Raw genomic sequence first — 16966 nt, 5'->3', positions numbered from 1 at the left:
CTTTTTACCAGTTATTGGAAAGCTTGGATCCGCAGGCCAGCGCGATTGCTCCTGGCTCCCCTCTGACCTGGACCGCACCATGGCTGGGACGAGGGATTAGTGGGTATAGCTTGTTCCTGCCAAAACAAACCCTCTGGTACTGGAGATCCAGCAATTTTTAGCATCTTCTGTGTTGCATCCCCCCAAAATTTCCCAGTGGGGAGCCCTATGCAGGAAGGCTGTCCCCAATATGCACCTCGAATGCTGTGCTCAGCGCTGGGCCCCGCACCCCAAGGCGGCCATGGAGGGGCTGGAGCGTGGCCAGAGCAGGGCAGCGAGGCTGGGGCAGGGGCTGGAGCACAAGGCTGGGGAGGAGCGGCTGGGGGAGCTGGGGGGGCTCAGCCTGGAGAAGAGGAGGCTGAGGGGAGCCCTCATCGCTCTCTGCAACGGCCTGAAAGGAGGCTGGAGCCGGGGGGGTCGGTCTCTGCTCCCCAGGAACAAGCGATGGGACGAGAGGGAACGGCCTCAAGCTGCGCCAGGGCAGGGGTGGGTTGGGTATTGGGAAAAACTTCTTCCCCCAAAGGGCTGTCAGGGCCTGGCCCAGGCTGCCCAGGGCAGGGGCTGAGTCCCCATCCCTGGAGGGATTTAAAAGCCAGGGAGAGGTGGTGCTTAGGGACGTGGTTTAGTGGTGGCCTTGGCAGTGCTGGGTTAATGGTTGGACTTGATGGTCTTAAAGGTCTTTTCCAACCCAAACGAAACAAAATGATTCTATGCAGGGCTGCATCTTCACTATCCCTCCAGAGCAGTCCACAGCATCCTTCGGAGGAACCCACAGCCATCCTGGGAGATCTGTCCTTGGGAATAAGCATTTTGAACACTTTTAGTACATGTATGGAGCCATGGCCTTGGCAGCCTAAAGACAGAGAGGCCGGGAGACAGAAAGAGAGAGGATGCTCCAGCCCTGGGTGGGGTGTCTCTGGGATGGGGTGTCCCCAGGGCTGGGTGCTGCAGCCAGGCAAGCATCCTCCAGGGAGGTGGTATCGAGCGGCATTTCCAAGCCACCGCATCGGATTTGTAGAGGTATAAAAGGAAAAGGCCAGGTCAGACACAGCGATATCCCATCAGGGACGCACACGCCAGGTCTCCCTTGGCTGCGACAGGCAACACAGGGAGCTCTGGGTACGTCGGACCCTGGGGAGAGGGCCGAGGGTCGGCCGGGAGCCAGGGAAAGTCACGGCCGGGGTAGGAGACCTGGGGGATAGTGCCGAGACCACAGGGCAGGCTTTTGTTAAAAAAAGAAGAAGAAATAGTAAAAGTAATAGAAAGCCTGCTGTGACAGTAAATTATTTCCAGTCCGACACAAACAGCGCTTCTGGGGGAAAGGCTTTAAATCGCCAGACTAAATACGACTGTTCGCATCTCCGGTGCCCTGCTGCGCCTCTGGCCGCCCTCGGCATCAGCGGCCGCAGGACTTTGGGAGCCCTTCCCTGCCCCCTGCCCCGGGTCTCCCTGCCCCGGGCACCCCCCGCCCTCGCAATCCTGTGGCCTCCCTCCACCCGGGGCTTCCCCACTTGCAGAAGATGCTGATAATTAATTTAAACCAGCGATTTGCTCCTGGAGGTGGTTATCCCACCTCTGCCATCTTTCTGCAAACCCTTCCCAGCATCTGCTGGGATGCGAGATCATCTCAGCATCACCTTTTTGAGGATTGCTCGTGACATGGAGTCACCAGGGCTGTACAAGTGGCAGAACGACCTTTTCTTCCTCAGTCTTTCCAGAGGAAGGCTTTGGGATGAAGCCTAGGCACCAGGGAGACAACCCAAGCACGGTGGCCCTGCTCCGGGAAGCTGGAGGACGCAGCCACATGGACTTGTGCCCCACACTGGAAGGGGGACGTGGGCACCAGGGATGGGGCAGTGGATGGTGACAGCCATAAAATCACCTCTGTTTCATGCTCTCATTGGCTTCAATCGTGCTGCTGCTCCCTGGATTTTGGGAGCGAAGATTCGGACTGGCTGAAGGAGCCGGGTGACGCCTGGTGTGGGTTCCCTGCCTCCTGAATGTCCCATCACTGCTGGAAAGGAGACCCAGGAGCTCCTGCCACCTCCATCCCCGCTGCACCCAGTGGTTGCTGGTCGGTCTCACTTGGCCAGCGAAAGGAGGAGACAGAGATGGAGCCAAGGAGGAGGAGGGGCAGGAACCAGTGAGCTCCCACCTCCTGGAAAGCTCAGCTCCAGAAAAGCAAGGGCTTCCTTTGAAATATTTCCCCAGGATTAATTGCCTCCCCTTCATCGCAGCGAGCTGCTAGAGCAGCACATGTTCTCGCTGCTGGGTCGGGTCCCCTCCCGCGGGGCCCGCAGCCTTTGCCAACTCCTGGCTCAGTCTGCAGTTGACGAAATGAAAAAGATGCCCTTCCTTCAATTAATTCAGATATCTTCTTCCTTTCCCCCCGAGGCACAATAGCGGCTCTAACATCATAAATGATTTAGGAGCGGAGCCAGATGAAGACAAAGCTGATGGATGACAATTCTCTGTTCGGAGGATGTTTTCTTGCTGGAGATTTTTGGAAACAAATATATTTATCCTCATACAAAAAATGAAACGCAACCCCCATCCCGAATGACTCACCCCGTGAGTCAGGGCACAACGGCAGCGCGGCCGGACAGAGCCCGCAGCGCGGCGAGGAGGGACGCCAGCCTGCGCCATGGAAGGATGAGCCGGAGCCGGCGGAGGAGCTGGGGCACAGGGCTCCTCAAATGCTCCCTGGCTTTAAGTGGTTAAAATAATTTTTGCCCATTTTGCCTTTAGGCTGGAACCTCCAGGTTGGCTGTTGAAGCAATGGGTCCCTCTTTGCTGGAAACGGCGCCCAGGAAGCTCATCGTGCCCTGGCTTTGGGCAAAACCCCCCAAAGCGGAGGGAGGGCAGTTCTTCGGGGGGTTCTGGGCAGCCCTGGGGGCAGCGAGGAGGATGGAGACCCCCCTGCGCCCCAGGGATGTGCTGCTGGAGGGTGGCTCTGGTCCAGATCGAAACCTATGGAAAATGGGTTGGCATCACCTGGTTATTAAGTCAAATATATTTAGAGTGACAGAGCATCATCATGGCAAGAGGCGAGGTTTTCCTGGACTGGGATCTTTCACTGATCTCTGGCAGAATAGAAAACACCTCATTTAACTAAAAATCACTTTTTTTCAGAGCGCATCCCATACCATTAAAGCTTTCCTCTGAGAAACCCACAACCTCCAGCCCGCACGAGCATCCCGGTGAGTGGCCATCTATTTTAAATCTAAAAGAAGCAATTTCAGGTGAGGCATGAAACACTGCTGTTGGAGAGCAGGTAAAAAACCAAACCCTCCCAGCAGAAGCTAAGCTCCCTGGCCCCAGCACACCCGCAGCACGATCCCCGCGACCGCCTGCGGACAGACGGAGCTACAGCAGCCACCCACGCCGGCTGGCTGGGTCTTCAATTTAGCGCGTCCCCGAAAGAGCTATAGATGGCGATTGGTATTAAGTTGTACAATTGAAAGCTACTTGTGTAAGAGGATTGCTTTCGGATACGTGCGTCGGAAGATTTGCTTTAAGCACAAGGCAATTCAAGTGTAATTGCAGGAGCGAATCCTGCCCAAATTGCTCGCAGAGCAGCTTCCAGATGTCAGATGGACCCCAGGAGGGACGAGCGGGCAGGACGCGGCCCTGGTTGCCATCCAGCCTGGTATTCAGGGCTGCGTTTTCCCCCTAGCTGCTGAGCAGGGGAAAAATAATGATTTTTCTAAGACACCTCAGCTGCCAGTCCCCATGGGGATGCTGCAGCATTGGCCTCAGCGCAGGTCACCCACCTTCTCCCTCCTCCAAGCCCTAGTGGTGGTGGCCCCATCAGCCCCATCTCCAGGGCTGCAAACCCACCACCAGCACCCACTCAGGACAGACTCGCCCCAGAGCACAGTGGGGAGGATCAGGAGAAGGATGGAGCATGGGGAAGACAAGGCAGAAGGATGAAGGGAAGATGGGGACACAGGGAGGATCAGGGAGAAGGATGGAGGGAACGTGGGGACACAGGGAAGATCAGGAGAAGGATGGAGGGAGCATGGGGAAGACAAGGGAGAACGATGGAGAGAGTGCGAGGACAGGGAGCATCAGGAGAAGGACGGAGGGAACGTGGGGACACAGGGAGGATCAGGAGAAGGAGGGAGGGAGCATGGGGAAGACAAGGGAGAAGGATGGAAGGAGCATGAGGACACAGGGAGGATTGGGGAGAGGCCTCTTACAGCGCCAACAAGTTATTTCAGCTGAACCAAATGGCCCGTGGAGGAGCGCTGTGTCACAGGAACAGCAGCAATTTGTGTGCCCCAAGCGGGGCCGGGAGAAGGAACACTGCTGATGCCACAGCACAGAGAAAACAGACAGACAGAGTTTTCTTCAGAGCTCCCCTAGGATTTCCAAGGGAAGGCACTGTCAGGGTTTCATGGAGCGTTTCACATGAAGCGCTAATCACCACGGCAGCCGTTGAGGGCAGCAGCCCCGGGGCTCCTCCGGTGCGGGGGCCGCCTCTCCCGGGGCAGCACCGGCTGCTACCAGGGCTCACCGCGGATTGGGGTGAACACTGATTCGTGGCTGCTTGCCCTGCCAGGGAGGTGGGTGCAGGATGGAGGTGTCTGGCCCAGAAAGGAGGAATAGGTGCAGAAGAGCTGGCATCCATCGAGGGGAATGTGGTGGGTTATGGCGGACACCAAACACGCTGGCCCAAAACTCCAGCTGCGCCCACACGCAACTGATGCTCCAGGGTTAACCAGAGTCCCACAAAAAGCTCATGTCTGGCCTAAGCTGCTGATGACCTCAGCTAACCTGGCCCACAGGAGGTTGGTAATGAGGAGGCAGTGAAATACTTGTGGACCTTTATTTTGGCCTGAACAACTTCCCTCCCCTAGGACTTGGCTACAGGAAGGTCTCCCCATGCTCTACATTGACAAGAGGTCACACAGAGGAACGAGGATGACAGTAATCCCACAGCCGATCAGAAACCAGGGAAGATCACTACCTAAACATACATCTGGTGGCTTGGGAGAGGCCCTGGGACAACCGCCTGGGCTGGCAGACGCGAGCCAGGTCTTCCAAGTCTTGCAGAGCAGAGCTGGTGGCTGGAGAGGTCTCTGCACCTACCAAATATCTGTGTTCAGGTAGCTGCATCTCACCCCTGATATTTTCACTCAAACTGCATGAGTTCTGCAAAATAATCCTGGAACACAACAGTTTTTAACTCAAACGTTGTCCAACCCTGGGAATTTCTGAGAAGTCCCGTGCTCCATACAGCATCCCTCCCAGCAGAAGCAGGAGTCACAGTACAGCTCTCACTAGTAAATGTATTTTTTGCCTGTTAGCAGCTTCAAATCTTTCAGCACAGAGCATCTGGGCCTTCCAGTGCTGCTAACCTTCACTCCAAAGCCCAGACAGGAGTTAAATGGTGTCAAACGTGACCAAGAGAACAGAGGAGAGACCGAGAAAAGGATGGAATCACCCCTGGTGAAGCCACGGTGGGAACAGGACAAATCCTTCTGCCCAAGGGGAAAGGAGAGCATCCTTTCTCTAGCCTGTTTCTTAAGGAAATCAAATCCCTAAGACTAACCTCCCATGAGGATTTAGGAGGTATTTTTTGAAAAAATAGTCAGGAAAGGAAGAAAAAAGTCATTTTGGAGACCTTGCTTGAAGACAGGTGCCCACCACTGACCCAAATACGCAAAGATCCTCACCCAGAGTTTTCAATGCCTTAACGAATCCATCTCTTTCCTCCACCATTCACTGAACAGCAACATGTATCACCAAGAACACAAAAAAACATCTTCTGGTGGAAGAAGGCAACAAGCAGGTGCCCTCCCAGCTCAGCTTGGTTCTCACCAGCTCCCATGAATGAGGCAGTAAAGGATGAAACACGTGGACATGTCTTATCTAGGAAGCTGCACCAGCAGCCCAGAAGATCAGATCTCACCATGACCATGGCCTGGCTCACCCTGACGGCAGCTTTCAGGACAGGCCATGACACACGGTGGCCTGGGCACAGGGTCTCACCAGCCTGGCTGGGACACTCGGCAGACCGAGCTCAGCCTCCAGCCAGATGCAATCGCACAGCATGGACACCTTGGGGTTGGGAGTCTCACGGTTGGACTTCGGTGATGCAACGCACACAATGCAGCAACGTTATCATATCAGGTTTCTGGTGTAGGAAGACGGGCAGATGGCTTGAAAATGTCCTGTCCCTCCTCAGGGCTTGCTGGTGGCACCTGTGTCCTGCTTGGCATTGGCCTGAGGAAGCGTGGTGACTTCTTCTCACCACCTCCAACCTACATTCAGTGCTCTGGGGAGAGGAGCCAGGTGACCAACCTGTTCGAGCAGCCTCCCATCAGCAAAGCCCTCTCCATCGTCCACAGATACACAGATGCTCTGCCTTCCACTCCACGCACTATCAAGAAAAAAAGACAATATTCTGCAATGTTTGTGCTTTTGATCTTAAAAGCCATTTAGCATCCCCTCTTACAAAGTCTCATACAGCAATGACAACAAATGCTGTAGGGAAAATGACTTTATTTTCTTTCTTCTTTAGAAACACTTTTTACAGTTTAAGAAATGAGGTTCTTTTTCAAAAAATAATTACAGTCTCCGGAAGTCCTACGCACAGTGCTGCGGGCGCTGGGCATCGCAGGCTTGTGGACCTTCCCGTTAAGGTGGGAGCGTTGTGAACGCCTTGGATCTGTGCTTCTGGAGTCCAAAACACGACTGTGTTTTAATTCCCCCCAGCAGCTGGCACCTCTGGGTCTAAATTAAAGCTCTTTCTGCAGCTGGTTCGGTAAGGCTCCTCAGCTGAAGGGCTTCAGCTGGAGCAGGTCAAGCCCCCATGCAGCAGACTGGGGTAACGGGGGAGCCCCGTTGTCCGCTGCCCTCCCACCCCACAGCCCGTTCACCCCAAAAGGCTGCCTGGGCACAGGGAGGGAGGAGGAGAGCGGCCTCGGGGGCTGCCAAAGGGCAGAAGGCATCGGCAGAGGCGTGGGAGGCTAGCCGGGAAGCGGTGGCGTTGTAGCCTAGTTCAGCCATCCGGCAACTGAAGGCACAGCCGGACATGGGGGGTCTGCCCTGGGTGTTTGCACACCGATCCTTTGCCACTCCTCGGGGACTGCAGCCAACGTGGATGTTGCATTAACGGAAAGGGAAAGGTCGTCGGCACGTGAAAGCGGGGATTTTCCCAACAGAAAACAACCCACCCCCCTCATTTAAATGCAATTTTCCAGCCTGGCTGCAGTACCTCCAAACAGAGTGCCAGGCACGTCCAGGGTCTCCGAGAGCAACACCCGGCGACATGTCACCGGACCTCGTGCCTAGATGTCACCTCTCCAAACTAAAAGAGTTGGTTTCTTGACACAAGAGATGTCAACCACAGTCAGTTTTCATTTACATCCGACCACCCCCTCCACCCAAACGAGCAGCAACGCTGCCGACTCGCCCCCGTGGAGCGAAGGAAGCCACCCGCTGACAGCGAAGCCTGCTGGCTCCCCGCAGCACGTCCTCACCATCAGCAGGGCACTGGACACACGCAGCAGGAGCCTAACAGGGCTTGGAAGAATTGTCTGTGTTGTTTAGGGCTGCTGGGGGAGCAGGATAAAACTGCTCGGAAAATAGTCATTGCCAAATCCATGAAATTGGAAAGTATTTGGAGAGATATCAGAAGCTGCAGACGATATTAAGAGTGGTGCTGTTACTTACACCATTCCCAAGCTTCAGCTGCTTTGGGTCTTTATAGGAATTGGCAGTGTTTAAAATACATAAATCTTTGTTACTGTCTGTACAATGATACTTCCAGCAGGGCTCAGGCTTTGAGATCCAGATCCTTCTGCAGTCCCACCTGCACAGATCCGACCAGCCCGTGGCGTTGAAATCCCCTTGGCACTTACCCTGATGGATGTGGAACGTTTTGCTGCCGCGTTGGATGCCAGCACGTGCCGGGGTCTCCTCGCAGCAGGGCACAGAAGTCAAACGAACGCTCCCCCTCCACACCCAACTCCAAACATTCTCCACTGCAGAGACCACAGCCACTGCCTCCCTCACCACGCTGCCAGTCACGATAAATTGCTGGCATGCACCGTTTGTGATTTATCTTGAGACAGAGAGCATTATAAATATTTTCAACCAAGAAGCCCTAAAAACAGGAGGGAAGGGCTAAATAAAGGCTTTACCCTCCTTGTCAATATCAAACATCAGAAAAATCTAGGTGAATAGATTCAAAATTGGTGCTAGCCTAGAAATGGAGACCAAAACTCAGCAGCCAGCCAGCCCAGAGTTTGGCGAGCCCCAACCTAACCTCAGCACCCAGAGATGTCTCTCGCTTTGTTCTTCCGCTGGTATCTTACGTCCAAGGGATCGAATCCCCTTTCTCTGGACCCAAACAGCGCCCAGCGAGGAGTTCTGGCTGCGTAATCGGCCGCCGTGAAAGTCTTGGACCCGCCGCTCCTCTCGTGCTCTTGCACCAGCTCCTGGAAGCGGTCGTAGTTGATCCAGGTCCACCACTCGCCATTGATCTTGAACTGGAAGGAAAAGAAACCCGTTACTGAGGCAGGGAGCGGCCAGGAGTACCAAATACCACGTTTATGCGAAGACAAGCTGGGTGCATATTAAAATGGTTACCCAGCTGTAGTCTTTTTTAATTTTCTAGCCACATTAAGGTCCAGGATAAAGCCATCCAGAAGCTAATGTAGGATTATTGCTTTAATAGAGAAAAAGACCTTCGGGTGGACAAATACCCAGAACCTACTGTTTCTGAGCCACATTTCAATCCACAGGGGTTGACCACACACACACAGATAGAGGATGGCCAATTTTCTTACAGCTTTAGTCATTTAGTGCTGTCTACCAGCAGATAACCTCCATGAGGGTTTGAGTGTTGGGTGCTTTGCCAGACCCTTCAAAGTACCAGATCCTACCACCACTCCAGCCCCACTTTGCCAGGAGGAACACTTCCACGGCGCATCCCAAAGCCTTCCCAGGCGCCACTTCTACCTGAAAGCCCTTGGTTTGGGGAACTGGAAGAGCCCTGAAGGAAACGTGTAAATTTGAGAGCGATGCCCAGGTACCCCTTGACGAAGGGACCTTTCCAAGGTCAACCAAAGCCCCTCTCCAGAGCGTGTGACACCGACTCCAGGGCAGGCACAGCCTGGCAAAATGGTAAAGGAGCAACACCAGAGCCGTGTGCTGTGGTGATCGGGATGGATTTGGGTGATTCTTGAAAGGGCCAAGAGGGCTGTGTTTGGGACCAGGGGAAGATAAGAAGGTTTAATGACATGAATCCTCTTTCCATGTGAGAATTTTAAGAATTGCTTATTTTGACAAGCTGAAGCTGCATTTGTCTAGCAGACCTGCTCTGCTAATTTAGCAACAGCCTTGACTGAATCCTCAATTAGGATTTATCTGAACTAAAAGCTTATTATGCATTTCATCCAAAAAAAAAAAAAAAAAAAGAAGGAAAAAAAAAAATAGGGAAACCAGACTGACTCCCTGTTTTTTTTCCAAAACCTGATGGCTATGCATTTAGGCTATGCATTTAAAACAGCACTTGACTTTCTGCCCAAGAGCTAAAAGCTTTTTTGGTTGGAGAAACTGCTGACACCTGCAGAATTTTTGCAATCAAACATTGCTCATGCTAATCTATTGCTGCCTGCATAATTACAGCGAATTCTTGCAGGAGTCGTCTTCTGCACGGCGCGGAGATGTGAGACTGCAGAGTCACAACAGCGGGGAACAAGTCTCGCCGTAAATAAGCTCGCCCAATGCTCATTCTTCATACGCTAAGGTGCAGGCCGTGTTTCACCAAGGCAACGCGTCCTTTCAGCGCGCGTGGCCGCAAATAAAGCAATAGCAGAGGAGACAACGTATTGCCCGTAAAGAGGCAGGTCCCAAACAGGACCCAGGCTCAGGAGACCTGAACTTCCCTCCCAGTGTGCGTGGAGGTGCTAAGGGACAAGTTCACGCCATGCGTAAGACTCCCTCCTCCCCCCAGATTTGATTCACTAACGCTCAGCAAATTCTCACACAAATGAAGGGCAAAAAACCGCCAACCCACAGGATCCAGCAAAGCCTTTAACACACGTGGCACATGGGAGAGTTGTCCAGCACACGAGCTGTTGAGCTTATTCCCACGACGGGTCCCTACAGAGCCCTGAGGCCACCTAAGACAAGCCTAGCACGTAAAGAGCAAAAAAGCCACCGAGACTTGAACTCAGCTGAATAGGTAATTGGGTAAAGCCCATTTTCTTGAAAACCAACGGGATGCTCTAAACTCAGGATGGAAGGGCGAGCTTGCAACGAGGCGTCAACCCTGTGGTCAAGAGTGGCTCAGCAAGAGCACCAAAGCCACAGGAGATACTGGTGCCACCCAGAGCAGCCAAAACGAGGGAACGGACTGTAGCCACCACCCCCAACCCAGACACTGGTGTAGATATTTGCCTCTCCAGAATCTTAAAGCTAGAAACTGCACGAAAACAGCGTACTATTACCTGCAGGAGATATGGAGAACTATTTCTAGAAGAAGCCCCGCTCAGACCATTGCTGCCTCAAGCCAGTCAATGGTGATGCAGCTGCACTCGCAACCGGTTTAATTGGCAATGGGTGGGTAAAAACCCAGCACCCTATGAATGGGCTGGCATCAGTGCTGGCGCTTTCATCATCCACAGCAGCTTCAACACCAGCATAACACTGTCACTGCCCAGCTGAGGGCAGAAGTGGTCTTGTACAGGGATGAGAGTCCGACATGAGTTTCTGGGACACAATCAGATAGTTTCTCTCTTTTTAGAAGCAAACTATGTTTTCCCACCCGGTATCACGGCTGTATCTCACCACATCAGCTGTTCTTCCATGGAGTTAGTGACCTTTGATGAGGCTAGCAGCACAAGGATATAAACCCAAAGATCTCCCAAGACCAGTTCCAAAAAGTCCCGTCACCTGGAGCTGGGCAGCAAAGCTTTCAGAGGCCACCAGAGGAAGGGTGCAGTGGAGCGAGCAAGGACGCAGCTGGCCCAAAGGCAGCGTGCCCAGAGCCGCTGGCGTTTGGGTTGTGCTCCTGTGCAAGGGGGGATGCTGAGAGGTGGCTTGGTCAGTGGCCAGAAGGGACCTCTGCCCTCTCCCCCTCGCATCGCTCGCTCCCCTTAGCATAAAGCACTACGTACGCTTTCCTGGGGATAAAACCCTCCGGGCTTGCATAAACCACGTGCGTTGCTCTGCATCCTGAACTGTGGCTAGGTCACCAAAGCGAGATTTTAAGCTATTTAATTTCGACTCTGTCTGAACCTGCAGCTCCCGACACAACGGAGCTATTAAGGCTGGGAGCCGCCGGCTGCAGACTAAGGTGACGATACCGTTCCCACCAGAACAACCAAATGAAGGCTGCCTGGGATTCATTATAAAAGCAGATTAAATAATATTAAATATTTTTAGTGCTGCAATAGCACAGCTATAAAACACGAAGAAATGGGAGCAATCCTTTAAGTGTGTCATGGAAAGCAATTACTTCTGCTGAGGAATAAAAAAACCAGACAAACATGGGGTGGGGGAGAACAGCTTCAATTGCCCGGAAGATTTACAGATTGGATTTTAACAGTTCTGTGATTGTTCCATAGATAACAGAAGATTTAAGACTCAAAATAGTTTCACAACATCCATATAACAGGTGAGCCAATGCTAAACATTGGTGTTATTTGAGACTAATGCAGTCAGGCTTTTACTGAATTTTTCACTACCTGGTTAAGTCTTTTAAGGTGATAAATACATCGATAAAAGACAAACTGCTGAAATCCTTCCCTCGTTGGTTGTTTGTTTTTTTTTAAGCTAGGATCATAAAAAAGAAAAAAAAAAAGGAATAAAGCTCCTTCAGCTGGCTCTGAAGCCAGGCTGTGTTGTCTGGAAAGGCAAACTCACCCTCCCCGAGCGCCTTGCTCGAGCAGTGAGATGAGACGGGAGCAGCGCACGCCTTCCCCTCGGAGCTCGTGCTCCCAGGGCCCCGGAGCTCCGGTCCCCATCGTCCCACCACCAATCGCTCCCTACAGACGGGGCACTGGTGCACAGCAATGCAAAAGCTGCCTGATTTCTGCAGATCCTACAGCCGGGGCAAGGGGCACTGCCCCGAGCAGGCGTTAATGTGGGGAAAATGAGAGGCAAAGGAAACGAGGGGAAACTCATATTGGCCTTCAAGCCCAGAAAAGCAGATCTAGGCGTGATGCTGGACCACAGCTGGGGACATTGGTCAAAGGGTTACACGTCTCTGCCGGGAATGGCACGGCTGGACCCAGGGGAGCCACGGGGCAACGGTGCAAAAGGACGGAGCTACCTGCCTGGGCTGTGCTGGCCATGGACACGGCCAGTCCCTCAGCAAAACTCATACATATCCTGCAAAGACAATCAGGATCCAGGACTAAAATGGAAAGGCAAGTTACCTGGGAGCATGGCTAACACCTCCCTTTTCTCTTATAACTCACAAGAGTGGACATGAACGGGAAACTTCTTTACATTATCTTTTGCAGTAGGTTTACAGCTGCTCCGACTGCAGACAGAGAAGCTTCTTGCTACAGAAACCCATCAACATTCATGAGGGAGAAGTCACACTACATATTTCTTTTCTTATCAACATATTTGCATAAGCAATTTTTTAGGGGTAAAAACGTATGCATATATTGAGGACAATATAGTAGTACAATTTACTACATTCCTCCAGACATGCATAATTGCCGAGAAATAAACACAGGGTTTATACGAAGGGATAAAATATAGAAGAGAGGCAGAGATGGTGACACATGAAATGCTAACACTGAAAAATGGAAGTCGGCCAAAAATCAATTAGTTTGTCCTAAGAAGGATAATGTTATATCTTCTTCAGAGAAAAACACACTGAAATGAGGAGGGTCCTCTTCATCCCTTCACTCTGGTCTTTCTCTAGAAAAAAAATTAATGTATTTTCAGCAAAGGACTAAACAGTATGGGCTGCATAAGAGAATAAAGCAGAGCAGTGGGGCAAAGCCTGCCGCGGCCCCTCGCAGAGCGACCCCGGGCTGGAAGGACAGAGCCCGTCCCCGGCGGGGAGGGGACCCGTGGGAAACCCTTCTCCCATGAGCTGTGTTGCACCGCAGCATCCCCGAGGGGCAGAGGGAAGACTGGGAAGAGAAAGCAGAGCTTGGGGCCTTGCAACAGCAACTCTTTAATTACTTGAGGACACGAAATCCAACAAATGGATTCTTCCCCAGGCAGACGCACAAGGTTTAATGGCTAAGTACAGCAGTTCTATGTGTAGCTTTAAAGACCACACAAAAAAATCAATCAGTGGTAAGCAGGGAAAACAGCACGTGCTTCCGTAGCAGGGAGGCACAGAAACCGGTGTACCATCACACAGGAGGGCAGGGAGAGCCCGCTGCTCCTCCGACGCCTCTTCTACTTATGTCTTCCAGCATTTGAAAACCTAGCTTTGCCGAACGTTTCGGGTGATGCTTATTTTGGTTTGCACGCAGCATAAGACATTAAAGGAGCATTTTGCAAAGGCAAGTCTCAGCAACTCAGCTTTTATAAGACCAGCAGGTCCGATGCTTCCCAGTCCACACTTTTATGTCCCATCCGAAAAACCACGTTAAACCCAACAGCCAGCTCTGCTGTTAGACATTCAGAAATTATTAAGTCTGCTCCCTGCCTGAGTGTTAAAATCCCCACCAAGCAACACAAGCTGAGGGCTCAGGCAGGGGCTCTGTGGTGCCGGGGTGCCCCGCTCCCCGTCCCCTCTCCCCGCGGAGCAGCTGGATCCAGCACCGCCTGCGGGGGCCCCTCCCCGCTGCCACCCGCAAACCAAGCTCCAACGGCAGCGCCGCTGCCCGCGGCTTCGGCGACCCAGCGCTGCAAGATGCATTCGGTGCCAAAAAAATCCAAAACCAAAATCATTTTGTGCACAAATAATTTTTTTTTAAGGGAATTAACGCATTCAGTGCCTGCAAACATTACAGTCCCTGAGCATTTAAACACACAGAGGGATTTTTTTAAAAAAACACTACTATATTCCATTTGTATTCTTTCCTGAGAAGAAAACTTACCTTTGAATTATCTTTGGAGAAGCCGTCAAGATATTCCCAGTCTGTTTTTCAGTGGCTTTCCTTGAAATACATTTTTTGCTGAGCTTAAATATATTCTTTTGCTATTAAGGAAAAGCATTGTTCTGGGGAGATGGAGTATGGCTTTGCACACAGGTCTTAAGCAGATTTATTTATTTTTAATTCCATGCTTACATATCTACGGTCCTGAAACTCAACTCCTTTTTTTCAGGTATCCGTGCAGCCCCCTGCCAGCTGCGCAGGCTGTGTACCTCAGGTCGGGCGAGCTCACAGCCCACAGGGCCGCTGAAGACCACTCGCCCCACACGGGCACGCTGCAGGGCTTATATGAGGGGTATTTTGAGAGAAAAAAAAAAAATCTGTAGTAGAAATGCTCCTCTCCTTCGAACCCCTGGCAGCAGCTGGAACAACTCAGCAGCATCAAAACACTGCAAGTTTCATCAAACTGCAGTGATATATGTGAATATTGAAATGCATATGTGAATATATGAATACAAAAATAAATCCATCCTGGCTACTTTTTACACTGGCCACAGCTGGCCGTGTGGCAGGGCAGGAGTTAACACCCATCACCCCTTTTATTTCCTCTTACATTTTCATTGTCACCAAAGGGACCAGGGGACATTCACAGCCCCCAGGGCTGCTGCAGTGCATCGGTCCTAAAGAAACAGCACGAAGCTTGCAGAGAATCGCTCTGTGGACCACATCCACACATTCGGTGGGGTACCGTACACATCTGGATTTCCTATAACGGACAGACAGAAGTCTCATGAAGTGTCTAGACCGTGCAGCTGGGCTCTTGCAGGCTGCGGGAATTTAAATACCGCAGCAGCCGAGGCCGTGCGCGAAGCTGGGACGGGGAGGTTCATCCCGCTCTTGCCGTGGCTGATTTGCCAGTCTTGACCTTTATGATTCCCCTTCCGAAAAATAAAATCACATCTTCCCACTCCACTCCACTTCCCAAGGTCACTTGGCTTAGAAGCATCTAGGACCGCTGGTACCTGACACAGGAGATGAGCAGAGGGCAATGCCATATCAATGCCATGTCAAATCAGTCACTTAGGAACTGGTTACCACTCCAGATTTGCAACACAGCAGCTTCCAGCTACTGGTTTTCTATTGCTGGTCTCCACTGTCAGCCACTTCTCTGGGCTCGACATCAAAAAGGCAGCTGAAAAAATGGTCTTGATGGCTCCAATCCCGACCTCCTTCATTTAAATTTGAAGACGGCCCATCATTGCAATAAGCAAAACAGCTTTTACACTTTCACGCAGGGTGTTATTAAACAGATCATATATAATGGGAGTGCAAAGCACCTACATTACACAACTGCTATGACTGTTTTCGTCACCTGCCAGTGTGAAGCTCTCCAAGTCAAAAAAATAATTAATTGAATTATTACACACAGTGTCTCACCTAATTAAGGCTCACAATTATTTAAGGCTCCCTTTGTTTGACATTGGGAGTGACTGAACTGGAGTCGCTCAGGAAAAAAAGAAGAAATACTGTAGATAAATTAATCTTAACAGGGTCATATTGCTTGTTAAAAAGCTAAAAAAACCTTTTCTTTTTCATTACCAGTTGTAACCTCAGGCTTTAGGAGGAAGAAATTAAGATTAAGCTGGTTATTAAGCTACAAACGCGTGCAACAGAAGGCAATAACCAGTGCAACAGGACGCCAGGCACGCGGAGGCGAGAGCCTCGCTGCATCCCATGTCCGTGGGGCTAAACGAAAATCCGCACAGTGACACCGAGCCCTGGGAATAACTGAGCTCTAAACCCCTCAGCAACTTTGCAGGCAGCATCTAGGAACAGTTAACAGTACCAAAAGTTTCCATCAATGTCAGATGGAAACAAAAAGGAGCCTTATAGTTATACATTCAGTGACTTAAGTGCTCATTAGCCATCAGACACGTTACAGCAGATGAAACACCTTCCAAAGCTGGCAACGAGGACCCCTGGAAGCGGGACTGGCTATTGGGTTTTCCAAGAGAGTGAAACAAAAAGGCGACACCAAACCAAGGCCGACCCGACCCGACCCGCGCGCGGCACCGTCCCTCGCCAGCGCCGCGTGGCCCCACGCCCGCGAGTCTGTTCCTCTGCACCTCGTTACCTTCTATTTATTACATCTAATCTTGCCCGAGTTGTTCTAAAGAAAAGATTCATTATTGCAGATTTTTTTTTTTTTATTTAATCCCTACCCGCTGCAGAGCAGAACATCGCATCTGCCAATTAAGTCAGGACTACATCCAGACAGTTTTAATTCCGAAGGATGAAAAACGGATTACTTTAGCACAACTGTGATCTTCTTTTAATAACTAACAGATCAAGCACAGCAGAGCCACCTTCCTATTTGGAAGGAGACGACGGAAAGAAAAAAAAAAAAAAAAAAAACCTTCAGGAAACGTAAGATTTCGTAGTCACGCCTGCACTAAGGCTGGGCTTTGGCTACGGAGACACCTGGTCCTCAGCTGGGGAGTAACCCCAGCCCTTGTGTCTGCTGCGGACACGGGGACGTTGCACCTATTTGGTGACCTTCTGGCGCGAAGCAGCAACCCAGGTTCGGTTTTCCCCTGGCGCTGTAATGCTGGGAGAGGTCCGGGTAGCTGAGGGGCCAGCAGGCAGGGAACACGATCCAAACCCTGGATCCGGGATGCTGGATCGCAGGGACAGCTTACACTCTCCAAATGATTTGCAAGGCAGGAAGGAAATAAAATGCGATGGACTATTTTTCTCTGATATAACCCTTGTTAGTCGATCTGCAGCTGGTAGTTAAGTGCTTCCTTTTCCTCCCTAAATATAGATGAAATGCTCAGCATGGAACAACTTCAACGCCTTTCACCCAACCTCTCGAGCCTTCTGCAAGCGCAGCCAGG

The 16966-nt window shown here is 51.5% G+C and overlaps 1 protein-coding gene across 3 annotated transcripts in view; it reads right to left on the bottom strand.

Moving 5' to 3' along the window:
• Nucleotides 1-6701: 6701 nt before the first annotated feature.
• The window catches only part of LOC309597920 (S-adenosyl-L-methionine-dependent tRNA 4-demethylwyosine synthase TYW1-like), a 110310-nt gene continuing 100045 nt past the window's right edge, over nucleotides 6702-16966 (bottom strand). For 2 of the 3 annotated variants that reach the window (XM_082327916.1, XM_082327917.1), the window contains exon 17: nucleotides 6702-8540. In XM_082327916.1, the coding sequence (XP_082184042.1) occupies nucleotides 8319-8540 (222 nt within the window). In that variant the 3' untranslated portion in view covers nucleotides 6702-8318. The remainder of the gene's footprint in view (nucleotides 8541-16966) is intronic. The other variant, XM_082327918.1, reaches the window with a different exon arrangement.

Source organism: Platalea leucorodia (assembly GCF_965183815.1).
Source record: "Platalea leucorodia genome assembly, chromosome: 16".
In the NCBI taxonomy this organism is placed as follows: Eukaryota; Metazoa; Chordata; class Aves; order Pelecaniformes; family Threskiornithidae; genus Platalea; species Platalea leucorodia.
This window is presented reverse-complemented; position numbering and strand designations above follow the sequence as displayed.